The sequence below is a fragment of the Gavialis gangeticus genome, unplaced genomic scaffold (genome assembly GCF_001723915.1).
Source record: "Gavialis gangeticus isolate Ggan-Ray unplaced genomic scaffold, GavGan_comp1, whole genome shotgun sequence".
Classification (NCBI taxonomy): Eukaryota; Metazoa; Chordata; order Crocodylia; family Gavialidae; genus Gavialis; species Gavialis gangeticus.
The window spans coordinates 98715816-98736133 of NW_017728992.1; the positions used below are offsets into that span (position 1 = coordinate 98715816).

The window sequence follows — 20318 nt, forward strand, 5'->3', positions numbered from 1 at the left end:
AGATGGTGTGGACTCTGGGGTGCTCCTGGCCATGGCAGGCAGAGCTCCCAGGTGCCCAAGCCTCTGATAGAGTCCCAGGGCCTGCACATTCTGGCACAGATTCAGCCTGGCCTGCTGGCATGTACCTTCAGATCAGACTGGGCTGGCTCTGTGCTGGCACATGGGGCTCATGGCACTGCAGGTAGGAGCTGTGCACCATCGGGCTGGGCAGGTTCCGGGCCTCCATGTGCAGCTTCCCACTGGAGTACTGGAAGCCCTACGTAGAAGCACAGAGCCAGCTGGCCTGGTTCAATGGCGTGTGGACTGGGAGCCACGTGCCATTGTGCTGGGTGAGCTCTACACCTCCACATGAGGCTTCCAGCACTCGAGCAGGAAGCTGCATGTGGAGACAAGCAGGAGCTGGCCCAGCCCAATGGAGCACGACTCTTGCTTGCCTCCACATGCGGCTTCCTGCTGGAATGCTGGAAGCCCCATGTGGAGGCACTGAGGCAGCCAGCCTGGCCTGATGGTGCGCAGCCTATACCCACCCACAAACCCCATGCCCACCCACAAATCACTCGCCCACCTCCCCACTTACAGAGTTGTCCAGTCATGTGCCTCTATACCTCCACATCATGGAAGTGGAGGTGCAGAGCCTGCCGAAATTCTCCTAACCTCTTTTGCCCTTCCTGAATGAGTAGGTCTGCCTGTGTTGTTTCCTTACTGGAAAAATGTTAATGGGGCCTTACATTGCAAGATTTTATATAATTTTCATGCTTGTTTAAAACTTGAATTGCAGAACTTAGTGCTGTATCCTTTAACAGCACTTCAGTAGTTAGTTTACAAAGATTTTTCAAAAGAGAGTTTATGGTTATCGTGAATAGTGAAAGTGTAGGAAACTAGAACCGTGAATGACCTGCAGCTGAAAATACAGAGGCTCCATGCACATTTTAAATGTACTTTTTTTGTTCCTGTAGCACACAGAGGAGAAAGAGGAAGGACTGGAAGTTGAAGAAGGTGAAATGGGTGATGATGAAGCTCCTACAAGTTGGTGAGCACTTAAAGGTTTAGTTTAACTGTCAAAACTGTTATAAAGTGAAAATTTTCAGTAGTGTTAGCTGCATGAAAACTCCTGCAGTGTTAACCTAAACTTTGTTGATTTAAGAAGCACCATTGCATGCTGGAGTCAGAATTCTTCTGTATTCAGAAAGTTATCAACTATTACCTTAAAACATTACTGCCATCAAACAAGCAAAGAAAGGAAAGGGTGTTAACAAAAATACTGTAATAAGACGTTGCTAGTGGTAGTATTAAATAAAAGACTACATGATAGAATTATTTGGATCCCAGTTGAACAGTCTATCTCATCTATGATACTGTAGTATTTAGGCTGTAGTTCTCAGGTGCGATTACTTATTTGAATCATTAATCCACATATGAAGATTTTGGCTTTAGAGTTTATCGTGCTCAGCTCAGTTAATTTAGTTGAAGACTTGTATTTTATCTAATGTTATTAAATTCAATTGAACAACATATATCTTATGTCAAAATATCAAAAGAACTCTAAAAGGAGTGCAAAAATGATACATTACAAACTATTTAATCTTTAACTAACTGCTTATCAGCATCTGAATGGCATCTGACTGCAATGAGATTTGAAAATCACTCACTTAAATTGATTTGAGCAATTGCATTTGTTCTCAGTCAACAAAAGCTCCTGTTTAATAGGAAAAAACTAGTTCTCTTTGTGTGGGATTTGTTTCCCGATTATCCACATCCCATAGATTTGTGGCTGCACTTGACTAAAATGGAAGGATGAAACCAGTGCACTGAATGCAATGTGCTTTTTACTAATGGACATTTGTGTCAATATTTATACAGTAAACTTATGCTCAGGTCATTAGGGAAATTCTTAGTTTAACTAGTTTGATCAGAAATGTGCTGTTAAGTACGGTCTAAATGTTGGCCACAGGGGGGTATCCTTTAATCATCTTGTTCTGTTCTTTGAGATGTGGTTACACAAATAAGTTGTTGCTAGTAGTATTACTGAATAAGAGAGATGACTGAATTAGAATGCAGTAAATGTAGGAATGTAGTAGTAGCTGTTACAGTGTGAAAGGGAATGCACCAGGATTCTGTTATATGGATCTCGGGTAGGGATGCACCAATAAAGTTTTTTAGGACTGATACCTATGGCTGAATATTAATGAACCATATCGGCTGATGCCGATCTGATTGCTGATATGCAGCTTGGAAAGCAGCATCCAGCCAGCAAATCTGTTGCAGGGAAGGGGCATGGTGGTGGTGGGGGGGAAGACTGGGGGAGCAAATTGAAGCCCCGCAGCGAGAGAGTGGGGCAGGGGCAGGCACTGCACAGGTGGGACAGGGCACAGGATGGAGCCACAAGTGGCTCATCTGGGGCATGGGGGAGGGGTGCGGCTTCCAATGCTGCGCACAACCCCAGGGGAACCATGGGCGGGGCATGTGCCCCCCAGATCTGCATGCAGGGCGAGGACAGGCTGCCACTGTGGGCTGGGGCTTGGAGCAGTGCTGGGCTCTTCCTGACAGCAGGGTTGGGCCGGGGCTGTGCTCAGGGCGGGCAGTGGCAGTGCTAGGAGGGGAGATTCAGCAGGGGGCTATGGTGAATTTTGGGGTGGCTTTAGCCCACCCCATAGTGCCCCCCCTCCCTGCACTGCTACCACCTCCCAGAGTGCAGCCCTTGCGCAATGCCCCCACTGGGAAAAGCCCAGTGCTGTTCCCAGCCCCAGCCTGCAGTGGCAGCCTGCCCTCACCCTGCGCACAGATCTGGGGGGCACATGCCTCCCCTGGGGGTGCACACAGTGGCAGGAGCCACCTGCACCCCCTGGACGAACCACTCGTGGCTCTATCCCATGCCCCACCCCAGCTGTGCAGCCCCTGCCTCTGCCTCAGTCCCACTCCCCTAAGCACAGAGGCCTCAATCCGTACCCCCCCACTCCTTCTCCACAACAGACCTCCTGGTTAGATGCTGCTCTCCATGCTGCCGGGCTGCATTCCTGGCTGTGTGCATGCTGCGGCTGCGTCCGTGCACTTGCCATTTATTGGCAACATTATCGGCCACATCAGCCAAAAAAAGCTGATTTGCCAATAAGGTCAGTTTTCCTTTTATCAGTGTCAATACAATATGGACCAATGTATCAGTGCACCTCTAATCTCCGTTCAGATCAGCTAAATGTTAAATAGATGCAGATGAGCAAATAATCTATTGAAATACACAAAAAGCTGGGATGACTTATACCAAGATTGCTTTCCTTGTGAACTTTGTCTTGGTTGTCTAGTTGGCAAAATGGGTTTGCAGCATTTATGTTTTCTTTCAAGTGGCTATTTTCTAGCAGTAGCATAATCATATTTAAAAAGGTCTCTTATTTTCCCCTGGCAAAGTTCATCTCATCTGCTTTGTTCTCACCATTTAACCCAAAGGCTGGTAGAGAATCCGCATCTACAGATTTTCTGTCTGAGGCCCCCCCTCCAATATACTGTGATTAACACTAACATGTAATTACACCATAAATAATGACCCTGCTAGACTTTCAAGTCAATTTATGGCATGATAATAAACCAAATCAGCCACATAATTATTCTACATATGCATAACTTCTTTTGGGCTTATTAATATCTCACCTGTAATTGAATGTGTGTCAGGGCTGAGCCATGATAGGTCCCAGTGCTCAGCTGAGTGTCAGGATCTAGCATGGGGCAGCCCCAGGTTCTGGGACACAGCTGCACCTGCCCCATCAATAGGATGGAGCTGGAGGCAGGGAGAGGTAAGTGCCATGTGGCCAACATCAGGACGTATCTCTGTGATATCACATTCACTATGACGTTGGGGTACTGTTGAAGTTGTGTGTTAGGGGTGTGCAAAGCTTCAGTCCGTGATTTGATTTGGAGAAGATTCAGCCCAATTTGGAGGCTGAATCACCGAACTGAATTGGGAGAAGAAAAAAAACCTCTTAATTCAGAAAAGATTTGGAGATTCGGAAGGCAGTCTTTCAGGGGAACAGAAACAGAAGAAGAAGGGAAAGCAGGAGGGAAAGACTGACATCTCTAGCTGGTCAGTGACTGATCTTTCCCTCTGGGGGAGGGATGTAGAAACAGCATATAAGACTTTCTGCAGGCTTTCTTGGCATTTTGTGAGCTGTTACTGCCTGCACAACAGCGTCTGAAAGGTACTGGACTGGCTTGGATTCCTATCTAGTCAGTCTCTTGCTACTTTGTGTTCTTGGAAACGATTGGATATAGGTTACTAACTAGAATCCCTCTACTTATCCCTATCCAATTCATTTCTTTCAATTTATATTTGTTCTTGTTTTTTTCCCCCAACACTTAAAAAAAGCTGTGTTTTCCGTGGCAGTGTGATCTATCACTGCAGGGAAGCACATATATTACACACACACGCATGCGCGCGTGTGCGCACACCCCCCCCATAGAAGAAGTAATCAGATATTATTAAAACACAGAAGAAGTCAGACAGTCATAGAAGAAGAAGAAGAGATTATATATAGTTATTATTAGTTATAGTTACATACAAACTAAAGACAACACGGAAGTCAGAGATTCAGATTAACACAACACAGAAGTCAGAGAGTCATAGAAGAAGAGATATTATTTTAGGTACACATCCAACAGTAAACACAACACAGAAGAAGTCAGACACAGTCATACATTAGAGAAGAAGACGACAACGTATATTGTTAGTTAGTTAAACACATTTTCCAGCACAGTAAAGATTAATATGAAGTATGCCGGAAAGGCAGGTGCCAGGTCTGGCAGGGGAGGGAAAGGGGCTAGAGGGGGTAGGGAGAGAGCTAAAGCTGCAAGTTCCAGCCCCTCCCCCCCCCAACATAGATGTATCCTCTTTCCTGGCAGCCATGAATCTTCTGCTGCCAATGGAAGCAAGGAGGTGAGAGCAGTACCTGTCCCTGCACCTGCACCACCTCCCCTAACTCCAGAAATAGGCACCAGGAGCAAAATGACAGTCTCCTCCACCCCAATTTCATCTCCCAGCATGAGCCTCCCACTGCCAGAGGAGGAGCTGGATCTGGAACCGGGGACTTGAGCACCCTAGCTAAAGAAATGCTGGGGACCAAGGTGGAATCTGAGTTTGTGCTCCGTACCCCTCAAAGTTTCCTTAAAGCCAGGTCTCCTTGTCAGGAAGGCACCTCAGAGGAGGTTGTGGAGGCAAGTAGCTCAGCTGAGTCAACTCCTCCTGTTGTTATGCCCCTGCCTGCTAAGGAAGGGGATAAGGCAGGATCCACCCTCAACCCAGAAGTGGGGGAGTAGTGTAGTGTGGGATCATTTTGAGGTGGTAGTTGATCCCAAGTATGCTATCTGCCAGCACTGCCTAAGGCAGATCAGCTGGGGCAAGCAGGGGGGGTAGGGGGATGTAGCAGGCAAAAGTGGAGAGGTACCTGGGGAGTCAGATGTCCAGCAGGTAGCAGTGCATTTTAAATCCAATGTCTATATTTAGTGCATGAGTTTCTATACCTAGGAGGCTGATGAAGTGAAGTTTATAGGCCCAGCTGTAAAAAGTGGTTTGTAAATTCCCTTTGAGGATCAGGCCTGAGAGATTGGAGACAGAGTGAGTTTTTTGTGAGGAATGTGCCCCCACAGGTACTTGGGTATTTTGTCTTTGATAGATTCTGGTGTGCAGTTTGCGGGGGTACAGGAGATATGTTGGCAGGTTTTGTGTTTTGAGCTGAAGGAAGTTGTCTTCTGGCGATGAGGTTAGGTTAGCAAGGTTCGGTGCTTATTTGAATTTACAAAATGCTTTTCACAGCTGGGCGTACGAACTTCACTTTGTCAGCCTCCTAGGTACAGAAACTCATGGACTCAGTATAGACATTGGATTTATGACACACTACAACCTGCTGGCCATCTGACTCCCTAGGTACCTCTCCACTTTTACCTGCTATATTCCCATTCCCCCTTACCCAAGCCTGTCCCTCACCCCCTGACACCTCCATTTCCATTTTCACTGACTGGCTTTCTTGCCTGCATTGCATGCCAGCCTCTGGCTTCTTTACTATTCCTTCCATCCATGAACAGCACACACATCAACTGCAGGTGTTTCCTCAGACTAACAAAGAGTTTTTCAACCCAAAAGCTAACTAAGATATATTTCTCTAACTATTTAGTTGGTCTACTAAAAGATACCAGATTGACCCAAAGGACCTTGTCTGCCAGTGCCATGTCCTTAGACCAATACCCCTAGCACCTGTCCCCAGTCAGATGACCAGAAGGACGCAGGGCCCTGGGCACATCTAAGCCCCAGGGCTCGGGCTGGCAGGGAGAGTTCTTTGACAGCTGCTGGGGAAGAAGCTCCTTCAGGAAAGGAAAGAAAGGCTCTAGTCTGTGACAGTTTGGCTGCCTGAGATGCTTCTGGTGCTGCTGTGCACTGCTTACCTGTTGTTATTTGAAGTGGTGGACTGAGGTGAGGCTGTAGGCGAAGAGGAGACCTCACTGAGTCACGCTACCGTGTCATGTAGAGGCCCCAGTGCTAATGAGGGTGCGCCTTAACAAACAGTGTCACCTGTGTCATGAGGTTTGCTTGTCAGTAGCCTGGGGTACAGTTTCCCAGAAGCCCTTGCACCTTTCTCCTTCAAACCTGGTAGGCTCCGTGGCCTCAGCAGGGGCTAGCATCCCTGCAGTTTTCACCCCGCTGCGCCTTAACACATGCACGTGACACAAGTTTTGCTTTCATGACTTTGAGGTGCAGTTTCCCAGTGACCCCTGCACGTATCTCCTCGAAACTTGGCAGGCTTCATACCCTCAGAAGTGGCAACCATCCCTACAATTTTTATCCAAATCAGCCAAAACATGACAAAGTTATAGGTATTTCAGTGATTCCCCATTGTAGGCTATGGCCGAATCTCCAAATCTCTCTGAATTGGTGCCAATTCAGCCAAATTGATTCAGGACAGTGATCTGAATCTCCAAATCCAACTACAGTCCTCCGAATCAGTTGAATACGAATTGATTACTTCCTTATTGGCACAGGCCTATTGTGTGGGGGTAGAGAAGTGGTCTCCTAAATAGCAACTAAAATGAGTATAGTCTTGTTGTCCAGGATTATTGCCTCTTCATTTATCTGACTTACAAGAATACTGGTATTTTCTGTGGTTCTGCATTGTAAGAATGGACATAAATTTGTCTAGCATGTCTGTCAAAGCTGCATTCAGAATGGAGCCTTTTGTTTTCAGTTCCATTCCAATAGATTACAACCTGTATAGAAAATTCTGGTCACTTCAAGATTACTTTAGGAATCCAGTGCAGTGCTATGAGAAAGTCTCATGGAAAACTTTTCTTAAGGTAAATCATGTTCCTGTTTTATTGTATACCATTTGTGCAAAATTAATTGGATTAATGAATTACATTTTTATATACCTGGAGTAGGGCATCTAACAAAGAAGAGAGACATTATTTCCTGCCATTTATACAAATGAAAATGCATTGTCATTACAATTATACTGTAAAAAAAATACTAAATTAATCTTAAAGTACAGTCATAAGAGTAATAAGCTGAACTTTTACCTGTTAATCTGCTGAGACATGCAAAGCCAAGGGCGCTAGTGTCTAAATGTGTAGCATTAAATGCATTCTTGATAAAGTTCTTATGGACACAGACAGACAGGACTACACCACCGTGTCAAGAATAACAATGTCAGATCTTTCTAACTTACTGGGCTAAGCTGTTTCAAATGTAGCTAGTGTATCTGCTTCCATGGAAAACTAAACACTTGAGAAGTGTGAAGTTTTGAAACAGTTGCTTTTGAAAATGTAATGGCCCCAAATTTCTAGACACCATGGGGTTCCAGCACATTGAATGAGCTATATTTAAAGTGCCCCTGCTGCCATTTTGAAACACGGGACACTGAATACATGCAACACTGCAGCACACCGCTCCAGCAGACTCAGTTATTCGAGTCTGCACCAATGCGTTCTGGTCGGAACTTGGCAGAAATTGTAAAGGTACCCCATGAAATTAAAATTTTGTCTACCCCATATAATTCAAATTGAGTCTCAATTCTGGTTTTTCCCTGTGCACATTTTCCATTAAGCCTAGAGGAAGTTTGAGGATTTTCAAACTAGAGGGTATGGATTGTGTGCTAGAATTTGAAAATGGGAACTTGAAATGGGGACAAGTATGAGCCTTGAAACTGAACTCGTCTCTTAGCCGTAAACATTAGAAACCAAAACCATAGTTTTAGTAATACTGTCTTAAAACCAACTAAGCCCTTCCTCAACAGATGGCAAATTACTTGTATTTTCAGGAGCTTCTTGAAGTAACATTTCAGTAACATTCTTGAAGAACAGCTTGATTTGGATTTGTGTCCAATTTTGAAATGATTAAATAGGCTTGCTGTCAACTTTTCCTGAGCAAAATGTTTTCATCTGAAGAATATTTGTCATCTGTTTAAATTGGAGTACCTGACTGCCTTGGCCAACGCTGCAGTCCAGTGTTACTATTTGTAGTGAATAGCCAACTTAGAAATAAATTTACTTGCTTGGAACCTTTTGGGATCAGCTCCATTAAGGTTTTTCTAGTGAAAACAAAATACAGTACTTGAACTTTTCTGTGACACATACCCTTGCTTTACAGTATTCAGAAGAAGTTTTGGCTGTTTTTAAAAGCTACAAGTTGGATGACACACAGGCCTCACGGAAGAAGCTAGAAGAGCTAAAAACAGGAGGAGAGCATGTGTACTTTGCAAAGTTCCTAACTAGTGAAAAGGTGTGTACTTTGCATGTCTGTATGTGTTTAAAAAAAAAAAAAAGAGGAAAGGCATGCATTGTAGTATAGTGATACAGTTGCATGTATTGCCTCTCATATATATGCTGTAATTGTATAGTTAGAGAGCAAAGGTAAAAGTTTAATGCAGGGGTCAGCAACCGGTGGCCCCTTGTGTGGATCTGGCCCGTGAAGAGGTCTGATCCTGCCTAGGAAGGTGCTACCTGGCCCCTGGGCAGCAGAAGGGATTGGGAGGTTTGCAGCTGCATTGAGCCAGTCATCCTGTCCACAGCTGTCCCTGCTGCCCTCTTGTGTCTACACATACCTCACTGCAGAGGTAGAATAAGTGAAGATAACTTGAGCTCTCTGGAGTGGTTAAAGCCTGAAATATTGTATCTCTTGGAGTAATACACACCTCTGTTTCTTGAATAACTCTTTTTTAAGCTTTTTCCTTGTTCTTGGGGTCTTGTGGTCACAAAGTAATACAAGAAGCTACCCTTTCTGGCATATGAGAAAAGAAAATGTCCTATGCTGTTACTTTACATGTGAGAAATCATTGCATTATGTTGAGAGCCCCATTTCTAGTTTATATCATCAGACATGATAGATTGTTAAAATAGTGAGTGAATCCAAACTTGTAGAAGTGAGTCATGTCCCAGGTAGAATGTTGTACAGATCAGCAGCATAAAACAGCTATAATGGGTGTCTAAGGACCATACGAGACCATACGCTGCTCTTTTTATATTGTTCTCCACACTTAGATTTCACTTTAATAATCACCCAACCGACAAATCCTGCAGTGTCTTAGCCAAGGTGCATGTTAGTAAAAATGGAGTGCAATAGCCTCAACTATACTTGTAAACAGTTACAGAATCATAGAAAATGAGGGTTGGAAGGCACCTCAGAAGGTCATCTAGTCCAACCCCTTGCTCAAAGCAGGCCACCCCCAACTAGATCACTCCAGCCAGAGGTGAGTAATTTGAACATATGGACAGTCTAGAATACAGATTCTGGTACGCCTTAATAAAATCAGATTTCTATAGTAGTAGCCCCAACTTGGCTTATCAAAGCTAAGCATATTTTTTTTCTTCTTGAAAGTTTGAAGAGTACCTAAAAATGAGTGATGAAACATGATGAGTCATTTCTGCTTAGTGACCTGTTTTGTTTTGTTTTTTAAACCAAAATCTCGTGTATAGCTCATGGATTTGCAGCTGAGTGACAGTAACTTCCGCCGTCACATCCTGTTGCAGTATCTGATATTATTTCAGTATCTAAAAGGACAGGTCAAATTTAAAAGGTAAGATAGGAATCCTGATCTTAGTGGGGGATATTTGGTTCTGAGGTCAAGCAGAATAAAGGATTTTTTTAAAGCTCCTTTTAAAAGATCCTGTAGAACTTAGGGCCAGATCTGGCAAGCAAATCTGACTTTTCTGTGTGGCTTTTGTTGCAAGATCTAAGGCCCCTTAAGCCTCTGGTAGATGTTATATTTATGTCATGATTAACATGTAGATTGTGTTATCAATGGTGTGCCACACGTTCACCCAGTTTTTGGTGTCATAGAACAGCAAAGATGTAGAACATCCTTGTGGCTGATTTGTGTGATGCTTTAAATTGAATGTGTGGCGTGCCTTGTCCATGTACCAACTGTCAGCCCAGGGTCTTGAGCCGAGCTGAGCACATGGCTTTGAACTTGCTGAGTAGAGGGAACTGATTGATTCCCTGTGCCCAGAACGTGTAGAAGACCTGTGCCCCAACAGCCCCATGAAGGGGCTACCCTGTGTGAAACTTTCAGCTTTCTGGTGCAGGGATTATGATTCCAAGCTCCACGTGTGCTGGCAAGTTAAAAGGGTATAGTTGGGAACTGATTCCTGACCCCCCGGAATCGCGCATCCTGCCACGAATGTGTGGCATGGCTGGTTGCATGATTGTTGGGATAACATTGTACCATTAAATGAATATCTGCTAAGCATCTACGTGTGGAAAAAGTGTGTCCATCCGAAATGGCAGGAGCAATGGCCACAGATCATTATATTTATAATGCTGAAGTAACATCCTATATTAAAAGACCCAGTTTTAGATGTGTTGGAACACAGCTGTCTAAAGTAGAACAGAAATGTGCTGTTTAGTTATGTGTTCATTTCTTGTGCTGTGCACTGTATGTGTGTGTATGTAGACATGACAGTAGCCTTTATTGTGGCATCTCACTGTTGGTGCTTTTTATCAGCAGATTTCAAAGCACTTTTTAAAGGAGGTTAATATCATTACCACCCTGAGCCAAGAGTAGAGCCCAGTTCTCCAGAAGCATAGGGCAGTGCCCTGTCTGTCAGACAGTACTGTCTTAGAGTGTGGTTCAAATGCAATATTCAGTTCCCAGTGTGGACCAGAACTGAAATAAAATGAACAGGGAACCAAAAAATGTTCTAGGTATTTCAATATAATGCTGATGTTTTTGAAATGTTACCAAGTAATTAAACACCCTTCTGACTAAAGGAAATTTTCTGTGGTTAATTAGCCGTAATCATGGCTGGATTAACCCTTAAAGTTAGCTAATGCTTGACAAAAAAAAAAAAACCCCAACCAAACAAATTCTGTATGCTGTGTGTTACAGAATAGATTTAATGGGGGACTTATTCTCAGAGTTTCACTGTACAGCGGACTTCTTTTTTTTCACCACTGAGAAATAAAAATGAGATTTCAGTTCATATTATAGTCCCCTCTTGCTAATGGACCAAGTCACAGATTTTGCAGATATTTCATTTTCCCTTCCATCTCCCACCTGCAAGTCCTGTTGAGATTCTTGGCACCTATAAAAAGCAGTGACACTTGTCCCAGAAAGTCTACAACCTCCCCCCCTCCCCCCCAAGTTGTTTGAGATGCCTGTGTTCATTCTTTACAGTCTGTACATTAATTGCTGCCTTTGAAATGCTGCTAGGTTACTACATAACTTCTTTCTTTGTATTTAGAAAACTGTAATACTGTAATAACAGAGTAGAATGTGCTGTCCCTCATGGACTAGGCTATTTTGATTTAGTTATTTTTTTTTCTCTCCCACTCCAGTTCAAACTATGTTCTAACTGATGAACAGTCCCTCTGGATTGAAGATACTACAAAAGCAGTTTACCAGGTTTGTACAAAAGAGTCAGGCAAACAATGCTTGCTCTAAATCTGTTCTTGTAATAAAACAGATCCCTTTCTCCCATGTGTTTGGTGTGCTGATAACACAGAGCTATAGTGCAGGAGCTTTCTGTTTAAATTGGTCTGTCTTATCTTTGCAAATTTGAAAGAATTCTTGGAATCTTCAGAAATACCAGACATTGTATCTGCTGTTCATCAATCGGTAACCCTGGTTTCCTTTGCTTACCTTCTTTCAAATATTTTACTACGTATGCACTATTTAGTTAATATATGATCTCTTCCAATCGCAGCTTCTTTCAGAAAACCCTCCAGATGGGGAAAGATTCTCAAAAATGGTAGAGGTGAGTAATTAGAAATGGAAGCTACTGCATATCACAACAGGGTCCAACTAGACTATAAAAGGATGCCATCAGCTTGTAATCTAGCCAGCTAAAAAACATGAGATAAAAGTAGGTTCCGGTACTATACCTTCCTTAGACTCTCCGTACCAGTTTCTGTTGGTTTGTGGTGACATTTCCGTAGTTTGTTCAAAAGCTTTTTCTCTCACCTATTGTTGGGATAGTTTTGGGCACAGGCAGATAGATGCATCCCCAGACACACATGAATATAATGGGGGATGGGGAGAAGGGACACTGACTGTGCAAAAGAATTAGTTTAAATGATGTTCCCCAAAGACGTGTCCAGCATATAAAGAAGTTGAAAATATACCTCTCTGATTGTTAAACAGTCTTAGTTGCTTATAGTAGCATATTAACAAAAATTTCAGATGCTGATTTTGAAGGTGGAAGTGTCCATTAATATTGGCTATTTCTATACCTTTTTCAGCATATACTAAACACTGAAGAAAACTGGAACTCATGGAAAAATGAAGGCTGCCCAAGTTTTGTGAAAGAGAGGTAAATGCACAAGTAAAGTTGGAAATAAGCCCTTCTGCTTTCTTTAAACAGAGTTATTGCAGAGGACATGCTCGGTGACACAAGTATCTTTACTAAATAGAGCAAAGGGGTTCTACAGTGTGTTGGGGGAGCATATCACTCTTTCCTGCCTTTTGAATCTAACAGATTTCAGGCTGAAACAGTGGAACTGCATAAGCTGTGTTACTTTTGTATACACCTTCTCTCTTGAGATATGGATTCCCTCTAAGGGAATCCCTGTTGGTATGACTCCAATGGAATAGCATAGACTGGAGATCTCTGCTGGAATTTTACATAAAAAGACCCTTGAATGACTAGTTGTCCTCAGGTGACTAGTTGTCATTAAGCAACTACTTGGTTGTGGTTACTGATGTGAAAGAAAGAAAAGGTTGCCTGGGTACAGCCAGCCAACAAAAGCTTTTTGTGCGATTTGATAACAGGCCATGTACCAAACTCAGACTTCAGACTAAATGTGTCTAAGTTTATGTTCCAGTGCCTTTCATCCTCACCCGTCTACACAGATTAACTGGCACCTTCAGCAGTGAGAAGTTTTGCTCATCAGTGGATTGGGTCTGGGGATCTGGTGGAATTGCTTCATGATTCCAGTTTGAAGAAATGATAGAATGGGCAAGGGAAGAGAGAAATTTGCTAAGAAACTCTAAAGCCACATGTAATTATAAAAGGCTCAACTTCACCACCAGTGGCTGTTCTACTTGTCTCAGTCTCAGTCAGGATTTGAAAGTCTGGGTAGGTCTTCCCTTAGACTCCTTGGTGGTCCGGGGTTTCCATTCTGATTCTGTAGCATTGGGTGTGTTATGGAAAAGAAACTTAAATTCCCAGATAGATGGTGAGCAAGTGACATAAACAGGCAAGATTACATATAGACTGCTGGAATAAATGGAAGATTTGAGGTGTGATGTGAATCTGATTCATAGTTATCTCTTGAATTAAAGGTGCAATTTAGTATCAGGCAAATGCAAAAGAAAACCCCCATGGCTTATCTCTCCTATGTCCAGTTTGCACTCGTATTCAGCCACAAACCATATGAAGGTCTTTAGTTTGGACCACCAAGTGCTGTCATTCTGACACTCAAAGTGATTTTTTACTTTTTGTTCTTAGACCACCAGATTTGAAGCCAATAAGACCTGTGAGAAAGAGGCCAGCCCCAGAGGATTTCCTAGGAAGAGGACCAAACAAAAAAATTTTGATGGGGAAGTATGTTAACTTATTGTTTCCATGGTATATGGTATTTTTGTATCAGTGACACTTGTGCTGTATAAAGTGTGATATCTTTTTGTGAATGAATTCCTGAAATGCCACTTGGGCTGATATCAGGGTCTGTTAAATGCTTTCAGACCTCTAAAATTTATCCCCTTGGAAGTTGCTTCTGTTTGGCCATTTCCATCCCTGATTATTTTCTGGGCCATCTGTTATACTCATTGAATCAAATTTGTCTCTCCTACCTTATATGCTCACTTAAAATACATTATTTCTGTACAACCTATACATACTGGTCTCTGTAACACTCCAGAAATCCTTGTGTATCTTTCGGCATTTTGTGTATCTGTATATTTTTTTTGTGACCAAATTAATTTATAAGCTCCTTGGGGCATAAACTCCTTATTGTCAGTACATTCCTTTGCAAAATAACTAATAATCAAATGCAAAATATTACAGCCAAATACTGTACTGATTTAGTTTCATCTTTATCAGTAGGAGCAAGAGGTTCTTTATTTTACCATTGTAGATGTTTAGCTAGCCTCGGGAAGGAGAGCTTCCTCAACCTTATGTTGAACTCCATGCCCTTCTTATCAGTTGGTTAGCTGAGAGTCCCTCCAGAATATAAAGTTAATTGCTCCATCTAACACAAATATCCCAGGGACAAGCTTTTCAAACTGTATTCTGTTTCTGATCCCAAATCACCAATCAATTCCTAATATACACCTGCCCCAGTAGTTTGCAAAGATGAGTGGGGCTTGTCATTTACTGATATGAATCCAAAACATTCCAGGTCAGTGTATGTCATATGAGAAATTCGGGCAGAATACTCCATTCATCCTCCCATCCTAATCATTCATTAACTGATTTAACCTGCCTACTTGTGTTCCTCTTTGCAGTGAGGAGCTCACGCGGCTTTGGAATTTATGTCCTGACAACATGGAAGCTTGTAAATCTGACAGTAGGTAAGTAGGAAAAGGTATTTCTTTACCTCCAGCCCAACTTCCAGCACTATGATTATGTACAATTAAAAAGCTATTTGTTTGCTCTAGCAAGCGAAAAGTGCAGAGTATTTATATAAGTAATGCAGTGCTGTTTATGCTCAGAGAGACAGGTTATAGCTTAGTTCATTCCTTGTCTCTCAGAAATCTCCTTTTAATCTAAAACATCTATGTCTAGGGGGCTAATAACATTTTGTCAACAGTTCTTGTTGATCTTTAATAGAATAAAACCATACCTAAAAGCCCAAATTCACAACCCTTTCATGCTGAGTGGTGTACACTCAGGCTAATAGTCACATTGTTTACTGCAGGGGTGGCCAACCTGCCGCATGGCTGCCACAAGCGGCTTAAGCAGCTTTTATGTGTGGCATGCAACAGATTGGTGAGGAGACAGGAAGCACACTGGCAGATAGGGCAGGGACCAGAAAGCAGAGCATCAGATCAGGCAGGGCGCACAGGCCAGGAAGCAGAAAGATGAGCAGCAGATCAGGTGAGGAAAAGGGATCCGAGTGGTACTCAAGGAGGGTATGGGTCTAACATATGTCTGCCAAAAAGTCTGGCCCCCAGTGGTTTACTAAATAGTCTGCGTAGCAAGTGAGGGTTGGAGAACTGGGTTGTAATAGATCCAACTGTTTAAGTAAGGGTGAGTAATGTGCATGAGTGAACCAGAGAAGATATAAAGGAAGATTTAAGTGTGTGGGGTATGAAGCGCTCATTCTTGTTTCACAGGGAGTACATGCCAACACTGGAGGAGTTCTTTGAAGAAGCTATTGAGCAGGCAGATCCTGAAAACATGGTTGAAAATGCATACAAGTAAGTAGGTTTTCTTTTTTATTTTGTGTCTTCAGTAATGTTTGTTTGGGTTGCTAAAGGAAAGGGCCTGTTCTCTGTAGCAGTGATCTCTCTGCTGGCCTGCCCTTATGCATGGAAGGTTAATAGCCCTCAAATCACGTGGTAGAGAATTCGGGACATTTGGGATCTGTTTCTCTGTCTTGTATAAATGACAGTTAAATTTATCATTGTAGAGCTGTAAACAATTCTAACTATGGATGGAGAGCATTAAGGTTACTGGCACGCAGAAGTCCCCACTTCTTCCAGCCGACAAATCAACAGTTTAAGAGTTTACCAGAATACCTAGAAAACATGGTAATCAAATTGGCGAAGGAGCTGCCGGTACGTAATGTGACCCAATACTTACTTCAGATAGAACTGACTGACCTCCTGATTGTCCCTTATTCTGTAGACTTGGCAGGGGAGTAGATCTTGGGCTTATGGCAAAGGAATTATATTTGGAGGAGTGCTTGTGTGTTAATATAAAACTTGCAAATAGTCTGATCCATTAAAACCTTGATGGCGTTAACTTTGGAACTGATGATTTGCTGTTAAGAGCTTAAAATTTGGCTTGTTAAACAATTGACTATGACTCAAAATATTTATAGAAACATTAGGATTTTGTGTGCTGAAGGGCAGCTGCTCTTGTGCTGCTGAATAAAGTCACAAAAAAATGAGTGATGCTGGCTTTGGGGCCTTATTTCCTTTAATGGTGTATAAAGAAAGCCCAAAAGATTGTGAGATTAAATCCTTTTGCCTTAGAAATATCAGGATTTACTGTTCTAGTTACGCCTGTTTTGTTGAATGACATCCTTGGAGGACCCAGGCTTTGTGTTTGCAAGTTTTCTCAGCTGTTGAGATGGGAGAAAAATATGTTTTTCAGATATTACCAGAAAAGTTTTTTTAATCAGTCACTTGAGTTAACTGGCTGTAAATATATATATTTTTTTGAAGTTCTAAGCACTTGAAATGATTTTTCCTTTTTGATCAGATTTCACTCTGTGTAGTTTAGCTCATCATCCATCAGATCCTACAGAAAAATTTCACTAGGTGAGACCTTAAGTTCAAATGTAGAACAAACGGGAGTCTTTTGTTAAACCTCTCAGACCTTTATTCATCCTAAAGAAGCCACCGGTCCTTCCTGCCTCTACCCTGCCCCCCCAAGCACCTTGCATCAGTGTTGGTTTTTGTTGTATGTCATCTTCAGGTAATACAAAAAGGAAACGGGGGGGGGGGAGGCTTGAGTGAAAAATAGGTTATAGGAAGGACAGGAAAGGCATTGAAATGCTCACTCTCCTGGACTTATAGGGAGATGATTGATTTCCTCTAAAGCAAGGAATATTTGTGTATCAAATACTTAGCTTTTGCTATCTTGAAAAGAATTGGAGATATTCCTGTGAGATCAGGTCATCTGGCATTTTTTTATTATTAGAACATTTGTTACTAGGGTTTGGGATACAGAATAAAAAATGGGGGGTTTTTTTTACAAATGGGTTCTGTCAAATTTTCCATTCTAGCAGGCATGCCAGGTACCATCACAGTTATAAAGTTTCTCTTTAAACACAGAAGTCATCCAATGATATTCAGTTCTTTCATTGTAGCCTCCTTCTGAAGAAATAAAAACAGGCGAGGATGAAGATGAGGAAGATAATGATGCTTTGTTAAAGGAAAACAATGAAAGTAAGGCTTGCATGTTCTTGGTCTTTTCAAAGTTTCACTCTTGATGCATATGTAGAAGCTGTGTTTTACCCCCTAGGTCATCCATTCTGTTTAACCCCATGTTTCTGATCTGTAAATGTTTAGCACTGGTGTTCACATGAAAAACGATGCCCATTTCACATCCCACTAAGCTAGCAATCACTTAGCACCCCAAAATGTGCATCACTGAGTGTCCAACTAAAATTCAAAGTTAGACCATGAACACTTTCATTAGAATCTCAACATTCCTGTTGGGTGATAGGTTTTTACCATGGGACCAGATGCTGATAATACAATGACAGTGTGGTTATGGATGGAGGTTTCTTTGACTACTTCCCTGCCTGTCCTAGTGCTCTTTGAGGATTAAATTACCATGGGATGTCTGCTTCTAGACTCACAAGGTACTTCCAGGACAGAGTCTACTTACAGGTCCATAACACCTTGTGCAGTACTTCCTGTCTCCATGATCTCTATGAGATCCTTGCCTTATTTCTTCCTAAACACCACACAGGCAGAAGCTTACCTATGAGAGGAAAATCCCTCCTGATAAACTCTATAGCTTCTTTCAAATTTGACCTTACATTTGCCTCCTGCTCGTTACCTTGCCATATTCTTACTCATAACTCTCCTCTGCCATCTCCTTTGTCTGTGCATTTGCCCTTCTCCATCTTATCCATGCCTTCATCTCATTCCACCTTTCCCTCTGTGGCTTCCTGCTATTCGTGCTCTACCCAACATGTGCAGATTGCTCCTGCAAGTTCCAAGCGAAATTGCTCCATCTCCAGAAACCTTTGATAGTTGCCCATTCACACCCCAGTTGAGGTCAGATATTTTCCTGTTTAAAAAATTCTGCAGGCTTCTATGTACATGTCCACTCCATTTTTCTGTCTCATCCAGCACCTCTTCTCCCTTCCTTTCCAAATCCCACTACTGCTAGTGCAAGTCTTCTCTTTAGCTTAGCCCCACCTGGAACAGCCTTCCCACTGCCACCTTGCTGATTTTCCATCTCATTTTAAACCTCCTAAGGGAAAGCTGGGGTGGCTGTGAACTGATGCAGCTGGTGGACACTGTGCTCCTTAGCAATTGTGAAATTGTTCAGAGTGCTTTTGTCGTCCATTGTTCGTGGCCTTCAGTTCCTTTCACTTGATGTCATGAATTTAGTTGCTATAAAGGAGTGTGACTGATAAGTATCAGAGGGAGTTAAGCTTTCAGAGTATGCCATCTGGCTCTTGAAACTGTGTGAGGGGAGACAGCAATGTAAAACAGCATAACCCAACTCCATGTTTAAGTAATTCATCTATTAATATATCTTGAGAAGACTGTGTGCAAGTAAATGTAGCCATTAAACCATACTGATTGCAGTCTGTGACTCCCTACAAGTTTGTAAACTCACTTGTATAATCTCTGCAGCATTTGTCTTGTCAGCAAGACACAGTTTATAGTTTTTTTTATCTTGATGGCAAAAGTGTAAATAGGAAAGAGTATTTTAAGTATAATAATGTAGACAAACTGGTTGAAAATCCTGGGCACCATGTGCCATAGGCAGGAAGATTCAATATATTCCCTTTCTGGGCCTTAAGTAATAAGAGTTAAGGGAGAGGCATTTTATTTTCTACAATATTCATTTCTTAAACGTATTTTAACAGATTTTGTAGCAGCAGGACATTGGCCGTTGTGGTCCCCCTGCTTTACTTGTGGCAGGCCAGAGTGTTACGTGTTTGGGGTTGCCTATGCAGTTTTGCTAATAGGTTAGACAGTAGATTTGTGTAGGCTGATTTAGATAGTGATGATCCTGCCATAGGCAGGGACTTGGACTAGATGACCTCTGGAGGTCCCTTGCAGTCCTATTTTTCTATGATTCTGTGAACAGAGACAAGTTCACTCTGCATGATTTCACTGACATACTTTTTTCCAAATACAATGATATTTCAGTGACAACTTTAGTGAGACAGCCGGCAGTACTGGGGTTGCAAATTGCAGTGACTAGCAGGTGACTAGCCAGGGATTGCTGGTTACAGGGATGGTTGCTCCTGAGATTCTTAAGAACCTAGCAGTTGCTGTACCTGATCATACCAGTGTTGTGAAAACCCTCAGATGTATGTTATTGAGAGGTGTTCACTAGCAGTGAAGTTCCTTCCGAGCCCCCAAGAGTGAATAGTTTATGAAAATTGATTGCTTTTAAACACTACTGAGATGGGATTTGAAGCATACAAGCAAAATAAGGGGGGGTTGGGTTGTTGTTGGGCTTTTTGGTTTTGTTTTGGGGTTTTTTTGACTGAAAGAAGTAGAACAGCCAGAGTCTAAGCCTAAAATCCAAAGGAGCTTTACCTGCAATCTAAATCTCTTTTTTTTGTTGTTGCTTTTTTTTAAGGTCCGGAAGTCCAACGGGACAAACCTATGACGGGGGAACAAATCGAGTCATTTGCTAACAGGCTGGGAGAGCAGTGGAAGGTGCTTGCTCCGTACCTGGAAATGAAGGACCGTGATATAAGACAGATTGAGTCAGACAGTGAGGATGTGAAGATGAGAGCAAAGCAACTGCTGGTTGCCTGGCAGGATCAAGAGGGGGCACATGCCATACCTGAGAACCTGATCACAGCACTGAACAAAGCTGGATTAAATGACCTTGCTGAAAGCCTAACAAATGATACTGAAAACAATAGTTAACTTCTCAGAGCAAAAAAATTTTGTTGAAATAATTGTGACTATTGTTGCTATGGGAGATTCAATAGGTCTCTTCTGTTTAGTAAACAATAAAACCTTTTTATAACATTG

The 20318-nt window shown here is 42.4% G+C and overlaps 1 protein-coding gene across 2 annotated transcripts in view; it reads left to right on the top strand.

Annotated features, from left to right (window-relative positions):
• The window catches only part of THOC1 (THO complex 1), a 35934-nt gene extending 15616 nt beyond the window's left edge, over positions 1 to 20318 (top strand). The window contains exons 9-21 of one of the 2 annotated variants that reach the window (XM_019526011.1): positions 957 to 1030; positions 7218 to 7326; positions 8618 to 8749; positions 9943 to 10043; positions 11804 to 11870; positions 12172 to 12222; positions 12707 to 12777; positions 13915 to 14010; positions 14913 to 14978; positions 15744 to 15827; positions 16040 to 16187; positions 17447 to 17525; positions 19915 to 20318. In XM_019526011.1, coding sequence (XP_019381556.1) covers positions 957 to 1030; positions 7218 to 7326; positions 8618 to 8749; positions 9943 to 10043; positions 11804 to 11870; positions 12172 to 12222; positions 12707 to 12777; positions 13915 to 14010; positions 14913 to 14978; positions 15744 to 15827; positions 16040 to 16187; positions 17447 to 17525; positions 19915 to 20210 — 1374 coding nt within the window. In that variant the 3' untranslated portion in view covers positions 20211 to 20318. The remainder of the gene's footprint in view (positions 1 to 956; positions 1031 to 7217; positions 7327 to 8617; positions 8750 to 9942; positions 10044 to 11803; positions 11871 to 12171; positions 12223 to 12706; positions 12778 to 13914; positions 14011 to 14912; positions 14979 to 15743; positions 15828 to 16039; positions 16188 to 17446; positions 17526 to 19914) is intronic. The other variant, XM_019526022.1, reaches the window with a different exon arrangement.